This window comes from Meriones unguiculatus, chromosome 16 (assembly GCF_030254825.1).
Source record: "Meriones unguiculatus strain TT.TT164.6M chromosome 16, Bangor_MerUng_6.1, whole genome shotgun sequence".
NCBI classification, from domain to species: Eukaryota; Metazoa; Chordata; class Mammalia; order Rodentia; family Muridae; genus Meriones; species Meriones unguiculatus.
The window spans coordinates 35,891,157-35,917,403 of record NC_083363.1 but is presented as its reverse complement, the minus strand read 5'-3'; the positions used below and the strand labels follow the sequence as shown (position 1 = coordinate 35,917,403).

The 26,247-nt window shown below is 40.9% G+C and overlaps 2 protein-coding genes across 4 annotated transcripts in view; one reads left to right on the top strand and one right to left on the bottom strand.

Moving 5' to 3' along the window:
- The first annotated feature begins 3,010 nt into the window (after positions 1–3,010).
- Sgo1 (shugoshin 1) lies at positions 3,011–15,079 on the top strand. The gene is made up of 9 exons (XM_021657004.2): positions 3,011–3,095; positions 4,219–4,354; positions 4,464–4,611; positions 4,982–5,178; positions 6,711–6,787; positions 8,618–8,670; positions 10,403–11,206; positions 12,982–13,171; positions 13,354–15,079. The coding sequence occupies exons 3-9, from the start codon at positions 4,470–4,472 to the stop codon at positions 13,454–13,456; spliced, it is 1,566 nt and encodes a 521-aa protein (XP_021512679.1). The 5' UTR covers positions 3,011–3,095; positions 4,219–4,354; positions 4,464–4,469; the 3' UTR covers positions 13,457–15,079.
- A 225-nt stretch (positions 15,080–15,304) lies between these two features.
- Positions 15,305–26,247, bottom strand: part of Kat2b (lysine acetyltransferase 2B) — a 114,893-nt gene continuing 103,950 nt past the window's right edge. The window contains exons 15-19 of one of the 3 annotated variants that reach the window (XM_060369661.1): positions 25,538–25,574; positions 25,272–25,335; positions 25,077–25,161; positions 21,572–21,806; positions 15,305–15,543 (exon numbers count right to left, since the gene is read on the bottom strand). In XM_060369661.1, the coding sequence (XP_060225644.1) occupies positions 21,613–21,806; positions 25,077–25,161; positions 25,272–25,335; positions 25,538–25,574 (380 nt within the window). In that variant the 3' untranslated portion in view covers positions 15,305–15,543; positions 21,572–21,612. Of the gene's footprint in view, positions 15,544–19,788; positions 21,807–25,076; positions 25,162–25,271; positions 25,336–25,537; positions 25,575–26,247 lie in introns of those variants that run through there. The other 2 variants (XM_060369660.1, XM_060369662.1) reach the window with 2 other exon arrangements.

The following is a 26,247-nucleotide window of genomic DNA, read 5'->3' as shown; positions in this document are numbered from 1 at the left end:
GCTGTCTTAAACATCCCTCAACTCAAAGTCCCTCCTACTCTTTAATCCCTGTCAGCTGGTGTCTTGCTCCGCCTCTTGACCTAGGGTTAACTTTATTAAGTCCTGTACAGAAAGCTCTTGGATTAAAGGTGTGTGATGGGCTCAACCACATCAAAGAAACAGGGCTTTATAGTTCACAATTTTTTGGTTCAAAATGGGATCAAATATCCTGTAGAAAAACAAGATGAACCCAGCACCTGCCCTCACCCAGATTACACACTCTAAGAAAGACAGAGCTGAAACAATAACTACAATGTACATGATGTCGTATGAGATGAGAGGTGTTTTATATATCTGGTTTAGGATTTCATGAGTCCATGCTAAAAGCTTAAGACATGAAGAAATTTCCAATGTTCCCTACAGAGATTCTCACTTACATTAATTATTTATGAAGATATGCACTGACATTTGTACAGAGTAAGCCTTTAGACACTTGAACAGTTCAGTGAGTACCAAAACAATGTGAATAAATTTAAACTCATTGAAAACAGATAATGTTCTAGCTGGGCATAGTGGTGCTGTACTTTAGTCTCAGCACTTGGGAGGCAGAGACAGGGGAACTCTGTGAATTCCAGGCCATCCTGGTCTACACAAGGTTTCAGGACAGCCAAGGCTACACAGAGAGACTGTCTCAACAGAGGGAGTCGGGGAGGAGAAATACATGATATCATCAAGAAAAAATTCTGATGAGGATGTAGGGGGAAGGGAAACCTTTATACATTGCTGGTGGGGGTGTAAATTAGTCCAGCCTATACTACAGAAATCACTATAGAGTTTCAAAAAAAAAAAAAACTGAAAAAGTACTACTGTATGATCCAAGTACCACTCCTGGATGTATAACTTTAGAATTCAAAATCAGATAGACACCTGTCCTGGTTAGAGTTTTCTTTTCTTCTTTCTTCTTCTTTCTTTCTTTCTTTCTTTCTTTCTTTCTTTCTTTCTTTCTTTCTTTTCTTTTCTTTCTTTTTTTCTTTCTTTCTCTTTCTTTCATTTTATCAAATTTACAGAGCCAGGGTTATCTGGGAGGAAAGAACTTCAATTGAAAAAGCAACTCCATTAGAATGACCCACAGGCAAGCCTGTGTGGCATTTTCTTAATTGGTGATTAGGATGAAAGGGCCTAGCCCATTGCTGAGTGGTGCCATAGGCAGGTGGTCCCCAATGATATAGGAAAGAAGGCTGAGCATCCCACGTAGAGCAAGCCAGTAAGCAGTGTTTCTCCACCATCTTTGACTCAGTTGCGAACACCAGGTTCCTGTCCTAATTCATTGATGGGGTGTGACCTGGGATGTGTAAGTAACATAATGTCTTTCCTCATAAACACTAGTATTTTATGACAGTCATAGAAGGCAAACTTGACACCTACACATTCATATTTATTCACAACAACCAAGATATGAATCTAGCCCAAATGTCCATCAATGGGTGGATGGATCAAATAGAAACAACAGAGTTTTACTCAACTATAAAGAATGAAGTGATGTCACTGCGGAAAAATACATAGAAGTAGACATCAGCATCCTAAAAGAAACATGACAGACTCTAAAAGACAGTATATTTTTTTTCCTATGTGGGATTTAGGATGATAAGAGAGACATCAAAGTTAAAAACAGACTATTCACGAATTGGAAGGGGATAAAAATCAAGGAGGCTTGTCAAAAAACGATTGGTTGGTGCTGATCTAGGAGAAGGGGAGAAGGGGTGTCCAAGTAGCAAAGTATGCCCAGGTAACAAAGTGCCCAGGTCATTTTGGCTAGTCAAGCAAAGGTTTCTAGCTACCCTTTAATTTGATTGGTTGAGGGCTTGGGAACTTTTCAAGGCAGTTACTAGATTATTTTTTCTGATTTTCAGGGAGGTTACTGAAGGAGGTTATTTTCAGGGAGGTTATTGTATCTCATTTCCACGGACTATAGTTCCATGTTATGAGAAATAGAGACATGATCTCAGCAACTGTGGGAACATTACCAGGAAACAGAAACTCAGGCCTACAGCATCTTATAAAGCCTGTCATGGCAGCACAGCTGCTGCCATAAAGCTACTGGGGCCTTCAGTTATAACTAACTACGTGTTACCTTCTTGCTGGAGACAGCTGTCAAAGGTTTGACTTACGAAGCAGATTACTCAACTGCTGGAGTTTCCAATCTCTTGGGTGGTTCCCCGATGCCACCTTCCTCCTCCCTCCCGTGTGTGTGTCCTGACGAAGAATCACACAGTACATGGACCACGCTGCACTGCTCCCGCATGCCTAAGCCCAATTCCTTAACTATTCTCAGGAAGTGATAACGTTTAGGTTGGTCCTCAGAAGCACTTTTTAAAACCTCTCCTGTAAACTCTTTCCCTAACCCAGTCATTGCTGCTGCGCTTAGTGCATCTGTCCTGGGGGTGGGCTGCAGCTAGTTGTAAACCTCTTCAGTAAACGCTGGGGAGAGGATCGGGCGGCCTGTCATTTGGAGTTTCTTCCTTGAATCCCTGCAGGACTCTTTAGCATCTACCCTGAGGCACCCAGCCTTGCGCTGGCTTGGGCATGCTGACTGGACTTTTGCCACAAGGGTGCGCCCTTGAGCGCGATGGCGGCGAGGCCAAGGGGCGAACTGACAGGCCATGCCGGGATCTGTTTTGATCTTTCACGCTGAAGCTCGGGCTGGCCTCCATTTCGTCACTCCCCTACCTCAGCTTCCAGAGGGCGGGGCTTTGAGGCCCGCGTCAATACCCCGGACCCCAAAAAGGAAGTTAGGCCCGCACTGAGGCAGGACCCAATCGCAGCGCAGTAGGAGACTCCGCCTCTCGAGTGCCCGGGAGCAGCGAAAGCCCCGGCTCCCAGCAGCCCCACCCTCCCAGCCACGCCCCGACGAGCTGCGCGTGCGCGTGCATGCCCCAGGCGGCCACCCGGGGGCGGGGCGCCGAGCTCCGGAGAGGGCGGGCCGCGGGGCGTCACGTGACGGCCTCCGCCCAGCCAATGGGCAGTCGCAACGCAGGATTTCGAATGTGGCGGCGGTAGTTCTGGCCTGGGCGGCGGAGCGGGAGGCCGGACAAGCTGCCTGCAAACGAGCGGCCGAGGTGCTGGGCGATCCGGGCGGTGGGCACCGGGGGTCCGACGGGACGGGTGGTGGGCACCGGGGGTACCGGACGGACGAGGCCTTCGGCTCGCGGGCGCGCACGCCGCAGCCTCCGGGGTGTTTGCTCCGGCACACCGTATATTGCCTTAGCTTGCTCAGTCGTGGCAGCAGGTAGGGCTTTGCTTTTAAAGTTTCGGATAGGGGCCAGAGATGCGGCTCGCGGACAGACTTAACTAGCGCGCACAAGGCCCTGTTGCAATCCCCTGCGGGCGCACAAAAGCTGTACTCTGTAGGGCACACAGATACCTCCCGTGCAAACTTTAAAAATTTGATGGTGATAGGTTGGCTGTCTTACACAACCCATGCGTTCTTTTAAAATAAAGTTTTAAATAAAGTTCTTAGATGAGATCTACAGTACCTATTTAAAGCCCAGATATGCATGGAGAACTTAGTCCTGGAGAAAATACTCAAAAGATTCGAGAAAATACTTAGGAGGAGATAAATGAACATAGTCCTTTGTGCTGAAAATTATATGCACACCTTGTGGTGTCAACAGTTTACAATTTTAGGATCTGGAAGTTGTAATCTAAGATACGAACTTAATGAAAAGTAGCCCAGCGTGGTGAAGTTTGTCTCTTTTGTGTGAAGCACACTGGTGTTTTAATATATGTTTTCTTTGCCCCCAAATTACTAGAGAAAAACTGCCAAACAGAAATCCAGATATACATATAAATTGCTTCTAAACTAATACTGTAATCCTAAACACTAAAGGTTGGCCGTACACATTGTAAGAAAAGTAAGCCAGTGTGTAGCTCAGACGTGTGGTCCCAGCTGCTCAGGAGGCTGAGGCAGGAGGGACATCAGAGCTCTTAAGTTCAAAACTGGACTGGGTAGAACAGCAGTATCCTCTCCCCAAATAATCATAAGCATCTCCATCGTGCCCAGGTTGTTGTACACCTCCAGTGAGGATTCACTGTGAAATGAATAGTTGATACTTTCTGGAATCATTTAATACTTTACTATGAAATGGTAGAAAATAAGATTATGGCAGAAACATGACACTTTTTAGGGTTTTCTTAAAATGGCCTGATTCTGATGTCTTTTTTTGTTGATTTGTTTTTCAGATGAGTTTTGCTATGTAGCCCAAACTCAAATTTATGATCTATCTGACTTAGCCTTCTTAGTAGCTTCGATTATTCCACAACACCTGACAGTAATATTTTAAAGCTGAGAAAAATCAAAATTTTTGCCTTTTTGGAGGTAAGTTTACAAATTAATCTTTGCTTAATCCTTTTGAACAACCTGTTTTCTCTTCTTAAATGTTATATTTGAAAATATCTGAGAAAAAAAAATTTGTTTTAATTCACAGACAAAGATGGTTAAGGAAAGGTGTCAGAAAAAGTCCTTTCAAGATAGTCTTGAAGACATTAAGCAGCAGATAAAAGAAAAAAGGAATAAAACTTTGACAGAGGTTGGCAAACGGAAGTCCTTTATTGTTGCACCATGCCAAGTACCCAGTAAGAGATTTTTGTGTTGTCTTCTTAGAGCATTTGTGTGTGGAGGGGGCCAGTGTTGATAGAGCAGTTCTGGAGCTCTGCTATTACTCTCCTGTTCCCCTGCAAAGAGTCCCGTACTGAACTTGGAACTAGCCTTGCAACCAGCTAAGCCTCAGAGATCCTCCTGTCTCCACACACCCTCAATACCTTACCTTCCTTCCCACTCCCACACACAGTGATGGTGTTACCAGTGTGTGGGACCACAGCTGGCTCTTTAGATGGACTCTGGGGATTTGAACTCTGTGCCACATTGATTTCTGAGCGAGTACTCTTATCCGTTGAGTTTCACCTTCTAGGTTTAAGTTTAATAACTGAATTTTTTAATTTATAGCTAACACTTCTACACTACTGAAAAGTTACCAAGATAACAACAGGTTGCTAGTTTTGGCTTTGGAAAATGAAAAATCCAAAGTGAGAGAAGCCCAGGATATCATCCTAGCACTGAGAAGAGAATGTTGCTATCTTACATGTCAGCTGTATACATTGAAAGAGAGGTTAACTTCCCAACAGAGTGAAGAAACTGCTCAGGTATGTTCTTTACAAAACTTTTCTGTGTAGTTTTGATGTATGCAGTACAGCTTCCTAAAACTTTCAGATATAGAAAGTATTCTAAGTGCTCTTTGGAGAGTCCATCACACTTAGGGTAGGCCAGAACTCAGTCTGAAGCCCACCTAGGCCTCACACTGATTTTTCTCCTGCCTCAGCAGCAGCGTACTGACATGAATGTACTGCTGTGCCCAGGTCTTCCTCCTCAACTGCTGCTCATCTCAGTGAATCAGCCAAACCCACTCCCTTAGTGCCATCGCTCCGGTCCATAGTCAGTCTTTGCACATGGTTGGAATTTATTTTTCCAGGTGTTCTCACTTGCTAAATGTTGAGAATGATTGAATCCTTGACAAAAGCTCCATGGCAGGTTGCTTAACTCTAAATAGGCCATAGAGCCCTTGGGTTATGTATGTTTTATTAATGGACTATGGGATTATTTATTAATCCCATACAAGCTCCAGCCCTGCCAAGTTTCATAGCTGCATTTACTATGGTGACCTCCTAACTCCTTCCGCTCTGGGTCCATTCTGAACCATGCGTCTTGTGGGCCAGACTGATTTTTTTAAGCTGATCATTTTACTGCCTTACTTAATAGTAAATGAGTTGCCATCGCATTTAGACTAGCCTTCCCATCACAGTCTTAGCTCAAGGCTCCTGGTTAGCTCCCTAGTGCGTGCACATCTCCTGCTGTTCTTAGTTTCAGTGTTTCAGCCACATTGGCCTGTTTTCCTGTTTCACAACTTTTGTATTTTCTGTTTCCACTGTTTTTTTCTTTCTCCTGCTCTTCAATAGCTGATTGGTTCTTATATTTCAGGTCAGTGTCACTGTGTAACAGAGTTCTCCACTTTAGTTGCACTCAGTTCACTCTGGTATTATCTTCATAGCAGTTTTTGTTGTATGAAAAACAAACATGCATCTCTCCTTTCATTGGGAGGAGGGGAACGTATTCCACAGTGTATATCCAAAGGTCAGAAGACAGCTTTCTGGTTTTGATTCTTTCCTTCCACTATAGTTCCACAGCTCTAACTCAGATCATGAAGCTTGCGTGGCAAGTGATCTTACCTGTGACCTATCTTACTGGACCCTTTTTAAAATTAGTTTTTATGCACTAGAAAATAAGCTTTAAGAATCAGAGTGTGATATACACTAGAAAGTAAGCTTTAAGACGGCAGAGTGTGATATATATTAGAATGTAAGTTTTAAAAGGCCATGTATGTCTGCGTTCGAGACCAGCCTGGTCTACAGAGTGAGTTCCAGGACAGCCAGGGAATACCTGTCTCGGGGTGGGGAGGAAGCAGTGTGGTGTTTCAGCTGTTGGGATTCTAGTCCCTGAAACTACATGGCAGTGCTGCCGTGTATTGTAGTATCAGCAAATGTATATTATTATTGCAGGCATATTTATTCAGCAATACATTCATAATACAGAGTGTATATACATACTTCCTAGCAGTGTTGAATTGTAATGGTGGGATTTGTTTTTTTTTGTTTGTTTGTTTGTTTAAATATACTTACAGAACTGCAAAGGATGTCCCTCAGAAGTGGTCTCCAGTAGTGACAGCACGACCAGTGATTTGTCTGTGAAGACCTTACAGTTAGTGTTAAATTCATTATTGTTTTTATTAATATTGGTCCATTTGGAAAAGGAGGTTGACCTCATTTATGTTTACAGTCTGAGGCTTTTTCAGCTGGGAATATGTATAGGAGAATTTGATGTTAAAATACTACTTTATATAGAAAATTAGAGCTTTCTTTTTCTTCTGTTTAGTTGCTTTAATGGTTAAACATGTTTTTTTTCAGTTGGGTTTTTCTGTATGTCATATTTTCATTATAGGAAGGAGTCATTATTTAAAATGATATTTTTTTTTTCAGTCCTGAAAACTTGTCTAATTTAGAGGGGAAAAATAAAGTGAAATACCACACTTTAACACCTCTCATTGATTAGTTCAGTTTTTTCAGATTTGGTATGCTGTTATCTTCTCTTTGATTATATATATATTATGTCCTTTCATGAATTATTGAGATTTAATTATATACACCGAAATATGTAGCTTTTCATTAAAAATTTTTTCATGCAATGTATTTGATCATTTACTCCTTCCCCAACTCCTAGATCTTCCCTGCCCAACCAATATGTTTATTCCCTCAAGAGGGGGAAAAAAAGGAAACACAGAAATGAAAATTAGAACAAGCAGGCAAAAGACCAATCAGACCAAAAAAAAAAAAAGCCCAAACAAAACAAATCAAAAAGTCTACTGAATCTATATTGTGTTTGACAACCACTCCTAGACATGGGGGCCTGCCCCTGGAGAGTAGTTAATATACCTAGTGAAACTTCATTGGAAAAAAATCTATTTTCTCTTTGCCAGCATGAAATATCCAGCTCTTAATTACACTATTCAGTGAGTCTATAGCTATAGATCCAAAACTTTAGTTAAGATACAGAACAGTACACTGGGGTTATAAGCATTTAGGAGGCTGATGCCGGAGGACAGTTTGGGCTACATGACTAAACCTTGGCTCAAAAGCTAGAAAAGCTACAAAACATAGCTTCACTCTAGTAGGGGCTGCCCACGTGCTGCGCATGTTCAGTGTGCCTGGCCCCCTGGCCTGCGCCACTGTGCCAGGAGCCACTTCTTCCCAGCTGGGAGGATAGATCTTGGCAGATAGCCCCAAGAGTGGTCTGCCAAGGACAGTGCTTTGTACTTCTCTCAAGTCTGCCTTTCTTGCAGAAGGAGCCATAAATACTATTTCTACCCCACAGGTCACTATTCAGCTTAAGTAGTTTTTAAACTGTTGAATTTTAAGATCTGACAAATGAAGTTAGATGAATAAGTTATTAGAATCTCAAAATAATTAGTAGTTCCCTGCACTTTATTACTAAACCTCTATTTCAAATTTTATAAAGTAGAAATTTTTTACAAAGTAGAAAATTGCAAATTGTCAGTAACAGGTTTCAAGTGGAGGAAAACTTGGTTTATGACTCAAAAAAAGAATGTAAGTTTTAAAGAAAACATAGGGGGCTAAACAATTTCAGAAGAATCTGTAGTTGTCACCCTTAAAGAATATATTATCACATTCCAGCTCCACTAGTAATGTCAGGTCCTAAACAGTTGAGTGACCAAACTTTTTAAAAACTTTGAGGCTGTTTGGATTTACTGAGGTTGGACCATGTTCTGTTTTCAGGAGGAACTGTCTACCTTGATTTTGTTTCTTCCAATGAGAGTTGATACCAGTTTAAAAAAATAAAAAAATACCAGGCCCAGTTGTGTTTGGGCTTTCTGTGATAGGAATAAGGTGTCAGGATTTGGACTGGAATTGTGACATGATACAAGCTTATAGCCTGGGAAAATGTTGAATTTGGGTTGTTTGTTCATTTTGACATAATTGCTAAGATATCTGTTTTTCATTCTTATTCTTTAAGGCAAATTGCTCTTCAAGAAACTGACTGGCCATTCCAAACTGAAGATACATCAGGTAGAAAATCTAAAAATACTGATCATTGTAGACCAGTATACTAATGAAGTCTTCCCATTTTCTTCCTTTTAAATCTGATTATCTGTTACCTTGCTCAAACTCTCTTACATCGACTGATATAGGATTAAAATAATCCACCTAAGACATGAATGGTAGCTTATACCTATAATCCCAGCATCACTCAGGATGGTGCGTGTGTTAATTACTATTACCATGGTGAAACCCTGACCAAAAGCAACTTGGAGTGAGGGTTTATTTCTTTTTGTTGTTTTGTTTTTAAAGACAGGGTTTCTCTGTGTAGCCTTGGCTGTCCCACGTAGGCTTCGAACTCAAAAGATCTGCCTACCTCTGCCTCCCTCAGTGCTGGGATTACAGGCATGCACTATGGCACCTGTCTGGGTTTATTTCACTCATTGTTTATCATCGGGTCAGGAAGTCAAACAGGGAAACAGGGTGAGGAACCCGGATGCAAGAGCTCTAACGTAGAGGCCATGGAGGGTGCTGCTTACTGGCTTGCTCCTCATGGCCTACTCGGCGTGCTTTCTTAAAGAACTCAGGACCACCAACCCAGGGATGGCACCACCCAGAGTGGATAGGGCTCTTCCACATCAATCACAGAAAATGCCTACAGGCTCATCTACAGCTGGATCATATGGAAGCATTTTTTTCAATTGCAGCTTTCTCCTCTCAGATGACTAACCTGTGTCTAGTTGACATAAAGCTAGCCAGAACAATGAGATAATGAGTTCAAGGCCATCTGAGTACAGAGTTGAGATCCTATCATGAAAAACAAGTCTGTAAAGAGAATGTTTTGGTTCTGTCTATAAGCTGCAATCAACTACTGTGTGCTGTAGTATTTTACATAAATTGACTTAGTTAACCCTATTGTAGTCTAGGAATGTAAGCTACTTTCTGTAGCCTCAGAGAAATAATGCATCTTGCCAGAAGTAATGGAAAGGTAGAACACTTTGTAGTAAGCTTCACAAAAACGGGTGAAATTTGAGTAAGCTGAACCAGACGAAAACCCTGCTGTTTCTATAAATACAGATATTTATAGGCCTAATAATTATGAAAGGCCTAATAATTAGTTATCTTAGTCACCTTGAAAAAATAATTTAGCTTTGGTATACTTTAAAGTTCTCTGTGCTCACTGATTAAACAGAAAGGCTGTTCCCTTTTCTTTAAACCTTTGAACCAGAAGCACATAAAATCCTTTCTATAGTTTATACATAATGACTATATATTTGCTTCTGTTGGGGGCATTGTTTTGTTCTTTTGAGGCAAGGTCTCGCTATGTAGACCTGTCTGAACTCAAAGAGATCTTCAGCCTTCTGAGTGCTGACACCAGACTTCAGTTCTTATCTTTATTTATTTATTTGTTTGTTTGTTTGTTTATTCATTTGAGACAGTGTCTCATTCTTTGTCCCAGACAGTCCTAGAGCTGCATGGCACAAGCTAGATCTCCCTTGATCTCCTGCATCTGCCTCCCAAGTGTGAGCTACTTACTCATGGGCTTTTCATTCCAAAAGTATTTTTAAAGGCTCATGGAAGCTGTTGATGGTTCAATGATGAATAAATAGAGGGTGATATTGAACTGTAGTTTTTTTATTTACTTATGGTAAGTATAGAGAAACTATTGAATAATTGGTAAAACTTTGAATTCTAATATCCTTGGAATGCAAATTTCTGAAGCGTAATACTTTTTCTCATTTGTTTTTTTTTAAATGTTCAGAGCCAAATCCTACTGTTCGTCTAGACACACTGGGGAGAAATTTTGATTCAGGTAAAGCCGAGTCTACTGATAGTGTCTCCTTACCTAGCACTGTGTCTTCCCGTTGCCACTTAAGGAAAGATTTTAGTAATATAAGTCATTCCAGTGCTTTGGAGTGTGAAGCTAGTCAGTGGCTAGGACAGTCTTCAGAAGATAGAAGAAGCAGATGTGGAGACCCAACCATAATCCTGCATGAACTTGAAAATGTGGAACAAAATTTCTGTCTGTGGAACAAAGACCAGATTAACTTACCGCCTAGACTGACTTGCCCGGGAAAGACTGCTGAAACAAAAGAAGTCATTTTACCATCTAAACCTGAGCAAATGAAAAGCAAACATAAACATGCACGAAGAAGAAGAGCAAAGCAAAGAAGAGCCAGCCAGAGATGGAAATCAAAATTCTTATTGAGGTGTAAAGGCAAAAAAAGCAAAGATAAGCAGGCCTTTTGCCCTACAACAATGGATGGGTCTATTGGTTCCAGCGACACTTACGATTTTAATGTGGAAGAGTGTGTTCACCTCACCCCTTTCCGGCAAAAAATGAGCAATGACTCCAGTGGAGAAACTAACAGCAGCAACAGGGAAGTCAGTGACTCTGAACTTAGTCACTCTGGGGCTGAGTCTGATGACCTTTACCTGCCTCCTTGCAAGCACGTGCAAGAAGACCACACCAGAGAGTCAGACAAACACATTACCAGGTCTAAAAGAGGACTTAAGCACACGGAAGAAAAAGAGATGGAGGAGGTGCTGCCAACCAGAACTATTGGTAAGCAGTGTGTGCTTATTTGCCAGTGTTTTGAATATTGTTGCTAAATCGTTGCCCCTGATGCTGATGTACTCTTAAATACTGTACCTACCATCTGTTATTCTGGGGGAGGCTAGAGACCTCCCCATCTGCCTCTCAGTAGGGGAAGTTATTGTCTGATTAAGTAGTAGGGATGGAAAATGGAAAAAAGGCTGTGTTCTAACCTACTTCAAAGCAAATGTGAATCTTACAGGAGCATTACTTCTCAAAAGAGGAGACTTCTGAGCAGGCTGAGGAGAGGACAGAATTGTGATTGTATTGAATTAAAAGGTCTTCACACTCCTGATCACTTGGAAAATGAAAAACCTCATTTTATAATGGACTTGTTACACATTTAATTTACCGGGAACCATGACTGTTTTTCTGGTTGATGGTGAGCTTATGACAGCAGGAAGTTTGTTGTTATTGTTTTTGTTCTTTTCATATGACTGCTGAAAACTGGCTCAGAAACTCTTGCTTTTATTTTATCAAAGTGTTAGTCATCAGCCAGCACCTACTCACAAAGACTCTCCTTTGGGAGTGTTGATTCCTGTGGCATTAGCTCCATGCTGTCATGTCCTATCTTCTCTAAAATGTCACACTGTAACAGCTCAGTCAACCTGTTTGATTTGCTTAACCTAAAACAATGAGTCAACTTTCCTAGTTGAACAGCTAGCTAGTGTAACATACAGGAATCTGTCTTTAAACTATGTATCCTGGGTATTCCTTCCACTTTCAGTAGCTTTTATTCATTTTCTTAATAAATGTGTTTGTTCTACTTTAAATAAGAATGAAAGTGTTGAAAAGAACAAAAACAGACACAGAAGTAGATTGACCCAACTTCTACCAGCAACATTACCTGAAAACAGCCATAATTACAGGTTCTGTCCCATCTCTTGTAGAATTTGTTTATCTTTACAAGTTTCCCTGTGGGTTTATGTTACTATAGGAGATAGTGGCTAGTCTAATCCTATTTCTTGGAGGTAGTCTACACTGTACTGGAATGGCTGTATATATTTATTGTAACAGGAGGACAGACTGAAACTTAGATTCTCTGTAGCCTGTGTCTGCTTAGCTTAAAATCGTCTCACAGTTATAATTTAATTTTTCAGTGTTTGCTTTTTGATTGAGTTGGAGATTTTCTTGCACTATGCGTAGGGTATCTGCCTCCCAATATAACTGAAGCTCTGAGGTAGGGGACCTGGATGTTTATGATATAAGAGGCATCTGGGTATCAGGGATAGGGGAGCCTGGATATTTATGGAAGGAGAGACATCTAGATCTCAACATGTTTATGGTGGGAGAAACATCTGAATTTTGTAACATTAGTACCAGTGGGAACACATTTTATCCTGGTCTTCAGGGACTGATTGAGAGTTCTTGTATGTTTAATGGAGTTCTTATATGTTTAATGAAGGACCTTCGTAGTTAGTTGGCCTCCAACAATGTTATAAACATTGGTGTTAAATGAGACTGGGCCTTTGATGATTCTAAGTATTAAACTGTAACTAAAATGCAATTTCATGCATTGAACCAACTCGTAACACCTAAGCTTTTAGGGAAGAATATTAAGTTTTAGCAAAACATTCTGTTGTAGCTAGCAGTCTGCCGTAGTTCCTACATTATCTGGCTTGAAAGGATGAAAAAAAAATATGAAGTTTTTAAAACACAAATCATGAAGTGCCAGGTATTGTGCATGGTTTTATTCCTGTGGTTTTTACTCCTTGGTCTCTATTCAATGGAAACCTGTATCATAGGTACGCCACCTGAGACTCAGGAGTCACCTCATTGTAGACTAAGGGATGTCACCAATGTCCTGCTGCATCCTGTAGTGAAAATCAGGAAACTTTCCTTGTCTCCGAAAAAGAATGAAAATAGCCCAGCAGTACCTCTGCCTAAACGAAGGTGTGCCACCGTCACGAGCTATAAAGAGCCAACGCTGACTTCGTAAGTATTTTAGTTTGCACTCATCTGTAATGACTCATGGTAGGACAGCAGATAGAGCTTTCCTCCTGAATGGACCATATTTGAGCACTGAAACTGGCATGTTTTTAGGATAATCCTGTCTTGAATTAATACTGGTGTATTTGCAATCATGCCTAAAATCTTTTTTTTTTTTTAACTTACAGGAAGCTAAGAAGAGGGGACCCTTTCACAGACTTGTGTTTCTTGAATTCTCCTATTTTCAAGCAGAAGAAGAATATGAGACGCCCTAAAAGAAGTATGAAGTAAACACAGGAACTCCTTTGGTTAGATGCTGAGGAAGGTGGTCCCGCTTTTTTGCAGAGGCTATGAGACGGCATAATTTATCAAGATCAGAGTCAGGAATGTCCCTTGGACCTATACTTTGTATTTGTGTGGATTGCTACCAAATATCTAAAACTTCTCTGGCATCTTTTTTCCTTAAGTAGAATTACAGAGTGGAAAACTTATAAAGATAGATGTAGATCTTTCATAAATTCTTAATATCACAGTAAGACATGCCATAAGTAGGTGAGGATTCTTCTGCTATCATTGATTCTTCATGTCATGTAAATACATATGCTATCATGATTAAGAGAATTGATGGTTTGTGTTCTGGGACAAAGTAACTGCTGTGAACTGTGAGTACACAGCCATTCCTCGGCAGAATCATAGCATGTCAAGGCCAGCCCTTCATACTGTCAGTCTCTTTCTGGTTTTGATCAGAAAACTCAACCTTCATCTCTGTGTATTTCTTTAAAATTAAATCACTGTAGTGGTCCCTTTTTAAAGGAAAATGAAGTCTAATGGCAACCATTGTGTTTTTCTTCTGCTCTTAACTGACAGGTAATATTGATTATCTTCCTTTCTGGCCTTTACCACTCCTGTCTTGGCTATTTCCTCTTCTGTCATCCCTGTCAACTTTCCCTTTTAATTCACATTACATTTGTCCTGTCAGTTTTCCCAGCTGCACCCTCCAGGCCCAAGATCAACACATTTCAATTTGAGGCTCAGTAACAGAACATATAAGCAAGGCCCAGGCATAAATCCCACTGTAAACAGGAGATTTCCAAATTAATCACAAAGGCCTTCTAGTATCTCCACGACTTCCTACATTTACCGTCAGTCAAACTGAGTGTGCTTCTCTGTCACTCATGTGCATCCTACTCTCCCACCAGTCGTTTGTCCAGCCACCCTTTTATAGGGCTGAGGGCAGAACCCAGGCCCCTGTGTGTAGTAGGAGCACAGCCACAGCAGTCCTTAGCCACCATCTTCATCTTTTTCTGTCATGGTACCTTGAGAGTGACCATTTTTGCTAATAATAAATACAATTAAGTCTAATTTCAGTCTCAACAGGCCCCTGTGGCTATGATTACCATAGCACAGCCTTTTACTTGGTCTATAAAACACCAGATATTTTCTGGCCCTTTGTCAATCAATCAATCAATCAATCAATAGATTCCATAGCCTGGTGTGGTGGTGCATACCTATAATCTCAGAACTGTCCAGCCTGAGGCAGGAGGATCTTGTTTAGACTAGCTGTGCTACATGATATCAGAAAGCCAAAAAATATTTTTCTGCTTCCTGCTATAGACATTTCATTGTGTCTAGTGTGACTTTGATCCTCATTCACTCCATGCCAGTCACTGTTATCCTGAAACTGGTGTTAAACCTGTACTCTTTTTCATGTTTCTGTGTTTTTGCTATAGTGTTTATTCATGGGCTATGAAGGGTTTTGTGTCAACATTATTATAAAATATGAACTATATTATACATGTTGTATATACCATTTATAATTGAATTAAGAGTTTGAGACTTCCCATGTTGGTAGATAGGTTATTTTTGTTGTTGTATAATATATAAATAAACAAGACTTACTCTCTTTTGAGAAAAGGTTGGTTGCCACTTTGATATTTTAAAAATTACAACTTCAGTTAATATTCTGTAGCTCTTCAGGGTCTTCGGTAAAGACCAGGCTCCTCAGCAGGGTATTTTATGATATTTAGCCAGGTCCTCCAGTTTACACGTATCCGCTGACACACCCCAGCCTCACATTAATCTCTTCCCTCTGAATTTCCTGGTATTCTATTCCTTCTGTATTAACAAGTCTCAAAAAGGTAACATTTGACTGTGATAGTTTATTACAACATAAAAGGTGTTAAGAGGAGCAATTCTACAAGGAGGTACATGTAACAAAAAAATGCTGGAAACTAAAATGTATCCCAGCTTTACATTTCTAGAAAAGATGGGAGAGCTGTGGCTTGAAGGAGGATTCACTAGGTGTGCTACAGCCACATGGAAGCACTCATTGGCTCTTGGCATCAAATAGTGTTCCGTAATCGATCCATAAGGAGTATCTGCCAGAGAAGTAGAGTATGTATGAGACCCTGGCTTCAGTACCCAACACCACACAAGAAAAGTAAAACCAACATGAAGATGAAGTGTGTACTTTATAAATAAATAATAAAAGTAAATTAATAATAAACTGAGACCTAGAGAGGATGAGAGACAGTGAACACTGGGACTCAAGCCAGTACTTGCCACCAAGACTGATTACATGACAGAATGGTTGAAGGAGAGACGCAACTCTTCAAAATTGTCCTCCAGCATACACAAATATTAAGGAAAAAGGAACAAGAAGCCAAACTTGGTGGTTCCAGTTCCTGTCTTAATTCCAGTATTCAAAAGCATGAGCCAGGAGGAACAAAGGTTTAGACCAGCTTACAATAGACAATACAGCTCTGTCTCAAAGACAGATAAACATACTACCTATGGATGGTCATAACCAAAGCATACAAATTTCATGGTCTCATGAAATCCAAGAACAGACAGGACTCATCTATGGACTAAAAAGTATCCTGGGGGAATTTATATCTGTCCTCTTTATGGGCATCAAAGGTATTAAAAAATTAGGTCAGCGAGCCGGCATAGCAGGTGAAGGTGCTTGCTGCCAAGCCAGTTCTCAAACCTTCCATAGGCTGTGACCTTTCAGTACAGTTCCTCACGTTGTAATGACCCCAACCATAAAAGTGTTTTTGTTTCTACTTCACAACTGTAATTTTGCTACTGTTATGAATTATAATTAAATATCTTTTTTTTTCCAATGATCTTTGGGGGTCGCAACTCAGAGGCTGAGAACCACTGCAGAAGCAGCTGCCATTTAAAGCCTTGAGAGGAACGCCAAGGTGAGGAGATGGCCACCATGAAAGGGATGTGTGAAAGGGAACATGTAAAATGACAATTGCCAAATCACCACGCAGACTGCTTCTTAATTCTGTCCCAGAGAGCTGAAAGGGTTGGCCTGGTTCCGTCTGTAAGACCAGGCCTACAGCAGGGTTCGTATGTTAACAGTTCACTCTGAGGAAGCATGAGTTTATTAGGTTTACTTACCGAGAGAGGCTAAGGGGCAAGAATGTGAGTACCTCTCAAGGTCTGCACTCACTGTGGATCCTGGCTGCACAAGTGGGGGCCTTTCCGCTAGCCTTCCCAGCCTACAGAAGCTAGCACCTTCCAGAGACAATCCCCAGCAAGGTACGCCCAGGGGAAAGTGGCCCACAGAGGCTGGGAGGAGGGACTGAGTACTCAAGCAAGGAAGTAACTCCTATTGCATCCCCATCTATGAGGGCATGTCAGCAGTCAACAAGCCCATGTCATGGACTCTCGGAAGCATGCAGCAGATAATCTGACAAAGATAACAGCTGTTTTCCTCACACAAAATGGAGTTGAGTTCTAGGATTACATTAAAGGCAACTTCCTTTGTAGTTTGTAGTTGCTCTTATCTCCTTTAAGGATCTTTCGTTTGCATTGTTGACCCCTTCCTGCACACACAACCTGGAAACATTCACCTGCCTTTGTTCTAGTTTCCTATCCGAGCTGTGATAAAACACCCTGACCAGAAGCTGCTGAGGAGAGCAAGGGCTTGTTCAGCTTACAATTCCAGGTTACAGCCCATCGCCAAGAGGAAGTCAAGGCAGAAACCCAGACAGCTAAATCACATCACATCCGTAGTTGAGAGCAAAGAAAAATGAGTGCACCCATGCTGCCCACCCACCCTCTCTATTCTTACACCATCAGGGCTCAGCCCATAAACTGGTGCTGCGGACAATGGCTGGTGGGGTTTCCCCCACATCAACCAATCAAGACTACCATTTACAGACTAACCTCATCTAGAAGAGCACTCAGTTGAGACTCAGATGATTCTAGTTTGTTGACATTTAAAACTAAGCATCAGGTCTGGAGAGAGATGGCTCATGGCTGGAATTTCACAGGATCCAGGTTCAATTCCCAGCACCAAGATGGAGGCTCACAACCATCTGTAACTCTAGTTCCAGGGGATTTGATGCCTCCCTTACCTTCATGGGCACTGCCTGCATATGGTTCACAGATATACATGCAGGCCAGACACACACAGAATGTCAGTTTAAAAAATTATAAAACCATCACACTTTAAATGCATCTTTATCTCTTTTCCAACCAGGAACCCTAAAACTCAAGGAGTGGCAATGATTCTGGTTACTGCTGCCACCATATGACCCATGCACCCTCTGCACACACACGCTAACACACACACACAGGACTTTCCTCTTAAAGCCTCTGTGTTAGTACACACATCTGTAATCCTAGCACTTAAGAGCCTGAGGCATAAAGACTGAGTTTTAGGACAAGCGAATTAATCCTCAAGCAATCTAAATGTTCCAATCGATAAAAGATAATGTCAAACCAAATCTCATACCTTAAATAAGAACTTGCAATGTTTTCTAGAGTCAACTCGTTCTTTTTTTTTTTTTTTCTTGGATGTTTTTACTTGTCTAGAGGAGACTGGTTAACATGTAGAGCTCAGAGCAATATGGAAAGGCCAAGGCCTGCAACCAGTTTTAGAATGTCTTAAGTTAAAGGGAGTGCTACTGTAAAGACCATCAGTTTCTAAACAGTTACAGATTGTCAACCTGTCCACACTACCTCAAGCTAATGTTTTTATCTGCTTCTCATGTTCTGTAATTGGAAACGTGGAAAATCCAGTCATTACAGCACAGTGTTATAATGTAGCCACTTTAGGTTTTTCTGTTTGTTTCTTTGCTTACTTGCATGTTTGCTTGTTTCAAGACAGAATCTCTCTATGGAACCCTGGGCATCCTGGACCTCTCTATAGATCAGGCTGCCCTCAAACTTAGAGATCTTGTCTGCCTCTGCCTCCCAAGCACTGAGATTAAAGGTCTGTACCACCACCTGGCTATATGTAGCTATTTTAAATTATTGGTTGAGTAATCGAAAGTTAAGGTAGAGGGCATAAGATGGTTCAGTCAGTAAAAAGAAACTTGCTGCCAAGGCTGACAACCAGAGTTCACAACCCAGAACCTAAATTCACACATAGGAAATTAATGATCTTTAGGAGATGATTCATATGATAAAGTACTTGTGAAAATGACAAAGAGCTGAGTTTGGATTCCCTACCCCACCATTGCTGGAAACAGGCCACTGGGTACCTAGAATTCACTGGTTAAGTAGCCTAGCCAAATTGGTGAACCTGGTGAGCCTTGGTTCAGGAAGAGACCCTGCCTCAAAACATAAGGTGAAGAGTGATTGAGGAAGACACCATAACCCTCTGGCTTACACCGAACACGCACACATGCACATTCACACACATGCACATTGAATAAATTCACAAAAGTAGAATTTTTTTTTATACTACAAATAACTTAGTTTGCGGGAGGACATCCAGCCCCAACTCAAACCCCTTGCACCCTCATCCATTCCTTACTTGGGAGAGACTCAACTAGGCCTACTTACTTGTAGTTTAGATATGGCTTGACATAACCATCTGTGCATCCCTTATCCCTCCCAGTCACTGGTGGGCATGGATCCAGGCTTTGACCATGATAGGTAGTGCCTGCCCTTCTACCTGTGGTTCGATGGCACTTGCCTTTCACACCATTGCTTTTGATAAAGGTCAAAGCCCTGCTTCTGGCTCAGAATCATTGAACACCTCCACTGCTACTGGGTCCTCTGACCCAGATACCATATAATTCCTAGAGAGAGAGTTTTGAAGATGAAAGATGTTTTAAAATCACATGCATTTTGTCCTCTCCTCAGTCCTCTGACAGATATAAAGTGAAAATGATATGTTTTATTTTTTTAATTTCTGAATGAATTTTTTTTTTTCAATAGTGGTGGGTTAGTGAGTAACACAAAAGACAAAGAAGTGTCTTCCTCCTGATATTCCAGAAAACTGGATTTTATTTTATTTTAATTGTGGTGTGTGTGTGTGTGTGTGTTTGCACATGAGTATAGGTGCCTGTGGAGAACGGGATGGTGTCAGATCTGGAGCTGGAATTCTAGGCAGTTAGTTATGAGCCACCAGATCTGGGTGCTGTCAATCAACTTGACGTCCTCTGGGAGTACTCTTAACCCCAAACCATTTCTCTAGCCCCACATAAAGGGTTTGTTTTGTTTTGTTTATATAACTCCCCTACAACTGCAGCAATTCTAGACATGTTCACAAAAGCTTAAGAGCTAAGGCTTAAGGGTACAATAGATGCTCATACCAGCTGAAACGTTGTAATATCGACTTCAGACTGCTAAGAGGAATAAAACATAACACCAGATAGAATTTTTCAAAATATAATTTAAAACTATTTTGTACCAGTACAATATATTAATTTTACAAATGTAAAGTTTTTGTCGGCTGTTAAAGCATTTGCAAAAACCACACATTCTACTTCTGCTTTATTGCACAATATCTATAAGAAAATATTAATTTTTAAATTAGAAAACATAAAAATGCTTTCAATATAGAAGAGACCATCTGATTTTAAAGACAATACTCTATAAGAATGTCTACCCAGGAAATAACAAACTTTCACAGGATACCAAGCTGGACAGATGCTTCAGCAAAATCGGTACAAAGCTCTTTTAAAACCAGGCTGAGATGCTTAATGCAAACTGTATTATTCTTCATTAAAAGTCTAGACACCAATCAGAGTGTTCCTTACACTTCAAAAGGTTGAGGCATCTTCAGTGTGATCTTCCGTGAACACTCTGAACATATGGAATCCCTTCCATGTCAGAAGCAGCCTCAGTAGCAATACCAGGATATTCTCCTTCAAGCACACTACCTCTGCAAGCTGTTTTTAATTACTATTAGTGACCCAATATAATTTATGCTGATAGAAAACATACATTAAATACATTTTTAAAACCTCAGCCTTTACAAAAGAATCAGTTTATAAATTTGCATCATAAAAATTAGTGTCGAGACCATTAAGGTGGCCTTCGTTTAATATGGTCGTATATTAGTTGGTTTTTCCCAGAGCTGGGGTGGCAGGTGTCCACGTTGCTATGTAGTGTAATTAGGAAATAAATCCAAGCACTAAGCCAGAGTCCCAAGACAAATTGGTTAATAAAATTGTACAGTGGACGTTAGTGGGATCTAACCCTGGACCAATAAAACAATGCACGTGTTAAAATACTGGCCTAAATTTTGATGAGAATATTCAGTTCACCTCAGACAAACATAAATCTGGAGGTGCAAGTGGGAAATGTTCACATGGACATTGCTGGTAGGGTTAAATGTACCAGAAAATGCAAAGAATCCTTACTTAGTAGAGCAAGGCTTCCCTGGGTTCTATTTAGGCCATATGTCTTAACATTGACTCAGCCTCAAATGTTTTCAAGTTGACACCTTTGTGGCCTGGGAAAGGGTCATTTAGAACTTGGGCCCTGCACAAACAAAGTCAATTATGAGATGGACACATATCTGCCAAGAATTGTTAAACAGTGGTTGTGCATTCTCAAGTCTGTAATAGGTAGACAGAAGAAACAAAGCCCTGGGAACTTGTAAAAAGTCCCTTTCTTAGAAGTCAAAGCAGCTGCTTTTGTGGGAGCTGCATTTTTCAGAACTGCTCAAAGCACCTCATCTAGATGAGTGTTTTAAAAATATATATTTATAAAAAGTCTACAATGAGACTTCAAACATCACGTAGTTCACCTTGACAGGTGTATCATGGACACTTTCTTAAAGTCCTTCAGAATAAAATAAACTCTCATGCTCCATTAGAAAAAAATGGAGACATTCATGGTCAAAATTTTCTCTAGATTCCCCCAAATCTTGGTACTGTGTGCAATTTCCTCACATCCAGGTTTTGAGGAAGCCCCTGATCTTCTACCATGCAAGAGTCAGCTACTGGACATGCCAGAGAAATTTTACATGATAGTAGTAAATAGATTAAATTCTATTCCACAAAAAAAAAAAATCTATGATTTCCATTTAAATATGTCTCTGAAAAGCTAAAAGGAGGTTTTTTGTTTTTCAAAAGTGCTAATTATTACAAGTCTCTTCAACACATGATGTTCAATTCTTTAAAAAAAAAAAAAAACAACCTAAGTCACCTGCTTTAGGCACACTGCTGAGGAGTGTCTAAGGAAAGAAATCACTTGTCAATCAACCCTGCTTCCTTAATTTTACTGAAGAAGAACTTCTCCAGGATGCTGGCACACTTGTAGTACTCGCTCTCGGGGGGGTTGTACTCCTTGCAGTTGGTGAACACTCGCTGCAGGTCTGCCATGAATAACTTCTTAGACACATAGTACCTGTTCCTGAGGCGTTCGCTCATGGTTTTCAGATCTGCACAGGAAACAACAACATTAGCAAATGCTGACTCCTCCTACTCAACAGCTGCCAAGGGTAAGTTAGGAAGAAATTAACTCTGTTGGTTTGCTAACATTTTTATCACTCTAACGCCATATTTAAGAGAAATTATAGGTTAAGCAAAATAATTATTCTTAAGTCTTTATTAGTCTGAGAAGGATTTGTATATAACACTGCAGTGACACTAACATTAAAAGAACCATCTGCTACCAGGAGGCTAAGAGACAAGGGAGGACCCATGGAGGCTGAATGGGGCAGGCAGAACACTGACACTGAATCTTTGATCACAAAAAATTATCAGACTGAGCTCAGCTTACTAAATGCACAGTTCTCATGTGATACAAACATCATATTTGTAAATTCATCGATGAAATATCATAAATTACTAACATTAAAACAAATGAATTTTTCCCCAGGCTCCATCACTGAAATAAAAATGATCAACTTTTCCAAATATTCAACTCATTTATTGTTATTTTAATTTTATAGATACTTTGTTTTGATGTATGTCTGTGTGCCATGTGCCTGCCCGGTCCTCTCTGAGGTCAGAAGAAAGCATAGAATCCTCCAGAACTGGAACTAAAGAAAGTTGTAAGTGGCCACATCAGTTCTGGGAATCAAAGTCAGGTCCTCTGGAAGAGTAGCCAGTGCTCCTAAGTGCTGAGCCATTTCTCAAGCTGAAATAATTTACTTTACCTCACTAAAGTTAATATTCATATTGTTCTTCTGGGGGGGGCTCAGTTTAATTGCCAGTACCTCTGTGGGGCAGTTCTCACGAAGGCCAGCGTGAGCCTCCGAGGAAGCCTGTCTGTGAACGGTCACACCTAACACCCACCACTTCAGATACGCTGCCAGGCATGGTGGCACACGCCTGTGATCCCAGCACTCTGGCAGGCAGAGGCAGGCAGATCTCTGTGAGTTTGAGGCCAACCTGGTCTACAAAGTGAGTCAAGGACAGCCAAGGCTACACAGAGAAACCCTGTCTCGAAAAACAAAACAAAAACAAAAGCAAGAAAGAAGGAAGGAAGGAGGGAGGGAGGGGGAGAGGGAGGGAGGGACGGAGGGAAGGAAGGAAGGAAGGAAGGAAGGAAGGAAGGAAGGAAGGAAGGAAGGAAGGAAGGAAGGAAGGAAGAAAGGAAGGAAAACTAATCAGATAGGGGATAATCAAAAGTAAAGTGTAAAAAGAATGAAACATGAGGTAATCCAGCATCCAGAAAGCTGAAGAAAAAAGGAGAGTGAATTTCAGACCCAGTGTCTCCCTCTGTCTATGAATCAAGATGCAGCTCTCTGCTATTACTCTAATTCCTGCCTGCATGTCACCATGCTCCTACCATGATGATGACAGACTAAATCTCTGAAACTGGAAGCAAGCCCCAGGTTAAATTCTTTCTTTCATGAGAATTTCCTTGATCATGGTGTCTTCTCACAGTAATAGAATAGTGACTAAGAGATGGGTATTCTGCCTACATGTATGTCTGCATACTACATGCATGCAATGCTTAAGAAAGTCAAATCCCCTGGGACAGTATATAAGCTTCCATGTGGGTTCTGGGAATTGAACCTGATCCTCTGCAAGAGCAGCCAGTGCTATTAACTACTGAGCCATATCGCCAACTCTCTATCTTGAAAACTTCCTTAAAATAAGAACCATGTTCTGCTTCTGGGATAGCTCACTCAGGATGATCTTTTCCAGATCCCACCATTTACCTGCAAATTCCATGATTTCCTTGTTTTTTATTGCTGAGTAATAATCCATTGTGTAGATGTACCACAATTTCTGTATCCATTCCTCCACTGTGGGGCATCTGGGCTATTTCCAGCTTCTGGCTATTACAAATAAGGCTGCTACAAACATGGTTGAGCAAATGTCCTTATTGTGTACTTGAGCCCCTTTTGGGTATATGCCTAGGAGTGGTATAGCTGGAGCTTGAGGAAACGCTATTCCTAGTTGTCTGAGGAAGCACCAGATTGCTTTCCAAAGGGGTTGTACAAGTTTACATTCCCACCAGCAATGGAGGAGGGTTCCCCTTTCTCCACAACCTCTCCAGCATGTGTTGTCACTTGAGTTTTTTATCTTAGCCATTCTAATGGGTGTAAGGTGAAATCTTAGGGTCATTTTGATTTGTATTTCCCTTATGACTAAAGACGTTGAACATTTCTTTAAGAGACACACATGGTATATACTCACTCATATAGACATATGATATAGGATAAACCTACTAAAATCTGTACATCTAAAGAAACTAATCAAGAGGGAGGACTCTTGCTAAAATGTTCAATCTCTATCCAGAAAGGTAAAGAGAATAGACATCAGAAGAAGGAGAAAAGAGGGAACAAGTCAGAAGCCTGATACAGAGGACCTCTGAAAGGCTCTGCCCTGCAGACTATCAATGCAGATGCTGAGACTTATTGGCAACCTTTGGGCAGAATGCAGAAAATCTTATGAAAGAAGTGGGAAACAGTAAGATCTGGAGAGGACAGGAACTCCACAAGGAGAGCAACAGAACCAAAAAATCTGAGCACAGGGGTCTTTCCTGAGACTGATAACTCCAAACAAGGACTATGCATGGAGATAACCTAAGACCCCTGCACAGATGTAGCCCATGGCAATTCAGTATCCAAGTGGGTTCCATTATAATAGGAACAGGGACTGTCTCTGACATGAACTGATTGGCCTGCTCTTTAATTACCTCCCCCTGAGGGGGAAGCCGCATTACCAGGCCACAGAAGAAAACAATGCAGCCACTCCTGATGAGACCTAATTGACTAGGATCAGAAGGAAGGAAAAGAAGACCTCCCCTATCAAAGGACTTGGGGAGGGGCATGCATGCAGAGGGTAGAGGAAGGGAGGAATTGGGACTGGAGGAGGGAGGGAACCACAGGGGGGACACAAAGTGAATAAAGTGTAATTAAAAAAGAATTAAAAAAAGAACCACTTTTGGCAGACTCAAGCCATAAAAAAAAAAGTCTAAACTTGGTTTCTTTTCACCTGTAACCCAGCAGGCAGCTACATCCAAATAGCCAGTTTGCAATCAGAACTGCCTTCAATACAACTAGTGTACTAAAAATGCACAGAATATCCCTGATTGACAATTACTTCCCTTTTTGCCCCAGCATCACTATCATGAATCCACTCATTATCCACTCATTACCCCAGAGGGCAGTAAAGTCTACCCTAGCCAATGTCTGCCTTCTACATCACCATCCTGTTCTAGCTCTACACTGAGAAAATTTTAATAGCATTACCCATGGGAAACCTTATAACTTCATAATATCCCGGAGCTTCTGTTCTCTTCACTGGTTCCATGAAGGGCCAAGCGCTTTGATGGCTCTTGAGAAATAAAACAAACAAATAAATAAATTAGGTAGCTCATATAAAAATGCCATTTGGGAAAATAATGTCAAAAATAAGAACATGAGATGAAGGACAAACACACCCACCTTAACCTGCTGCAGGATGTTCTTGAGGGTGCTGTAAAGCTGCTCAGGGTCTTTGGGCTCTTTACTTGAAAGAACAGAAAGTGAGGAGGAAGCGTTAGTGTTCATGCTCCAGGCCTCACCACCACTCAGCTCAGCCTCACAGGTCCCAGCCTAGGAAGAGGCCCACCAACTTCTCTGTACCAATTATATCACTTGGCCCTTTTCCTCTAAAGTGCTGGAAGTGAGAAAATCACTTCCATTAACATCCTCTAGCCCAGCCTGCTTACCTTTTCTCTTTTCCACTTGGTTTCCAGCCTGTCTCTCCTATATGTCAACAAAATTAAACACTAAATGAGAACTGCTTTGGGTCAAAAGAATAACATACTACTTATCAAAAGCATCATACATGACAGCCATGTCTTAATAAATGTCTATTTGGGGAAACACAGTAAAATTAGTGGCATATATTTTCTTTCTCATACAGCTTACAACATAAATGTTTTCCCAGACTGCCAGCTATATTAACATATTCTGTTCTCATTTGATTTATTAATTTCCTTTGTAGTACTGAGGATGGAAGCTAACACCTCACACCACTAGTGAGACATGTTCTATCCCTGAGCTAGAGTCTCAGCCAGTTAGTGTCTGCTAAGGCAAGAATTTCAATTCTTCAAAAGAAAGGAGAAAATGGAGAAAAAACACTACTACATTTTAAACTGCAAGTTGTATTACCACACTACAATATGCTGCTATTATTTTAGCTCAAAACAATATTCTGCTCTCTGTTTTGTTCGGACAATGCCCTGCTTGCAATGCAGATCTGGTTTCTAGGGACCTGGTATCTGGAGGATCTGGATTCTATTTCTTTCCTTACTTATCCTTAAAAAAAAGTCACCTATTCTTTTCCTCAACTTACCTACCTACAAAGCACAACTACAGAAACTAGCTGGTAACCCTTGTGACAGCAACTAATATTTTTTTTAAAGTCCAAATATAT

Bases quoted from the DNA above. Each gene is read 5' to 3' on its own strand.
- Sgo1 (XM_021657004.2), top strand. From the start codon at position 4,470: ATGGTTAAGGAAAGGTGTCAGAAAAAGTCCTTTCAAGATAGTCTTGAA. The intron at 6,788-8,617 runs GTTAGTGTTAAA...TTATTCTTTAAG, and splicing joins TTGTCTGTGAAGACCTTACA to GCAAATTGCTCTTCAAGAAA. The intron at 8,671-10,402 runs GTAGAAAATCTA...TTAAATGTTCAG, and splicing joins CCAAACTGAAGATACATCAG to AGCCAAATCCTACTGTTCGT.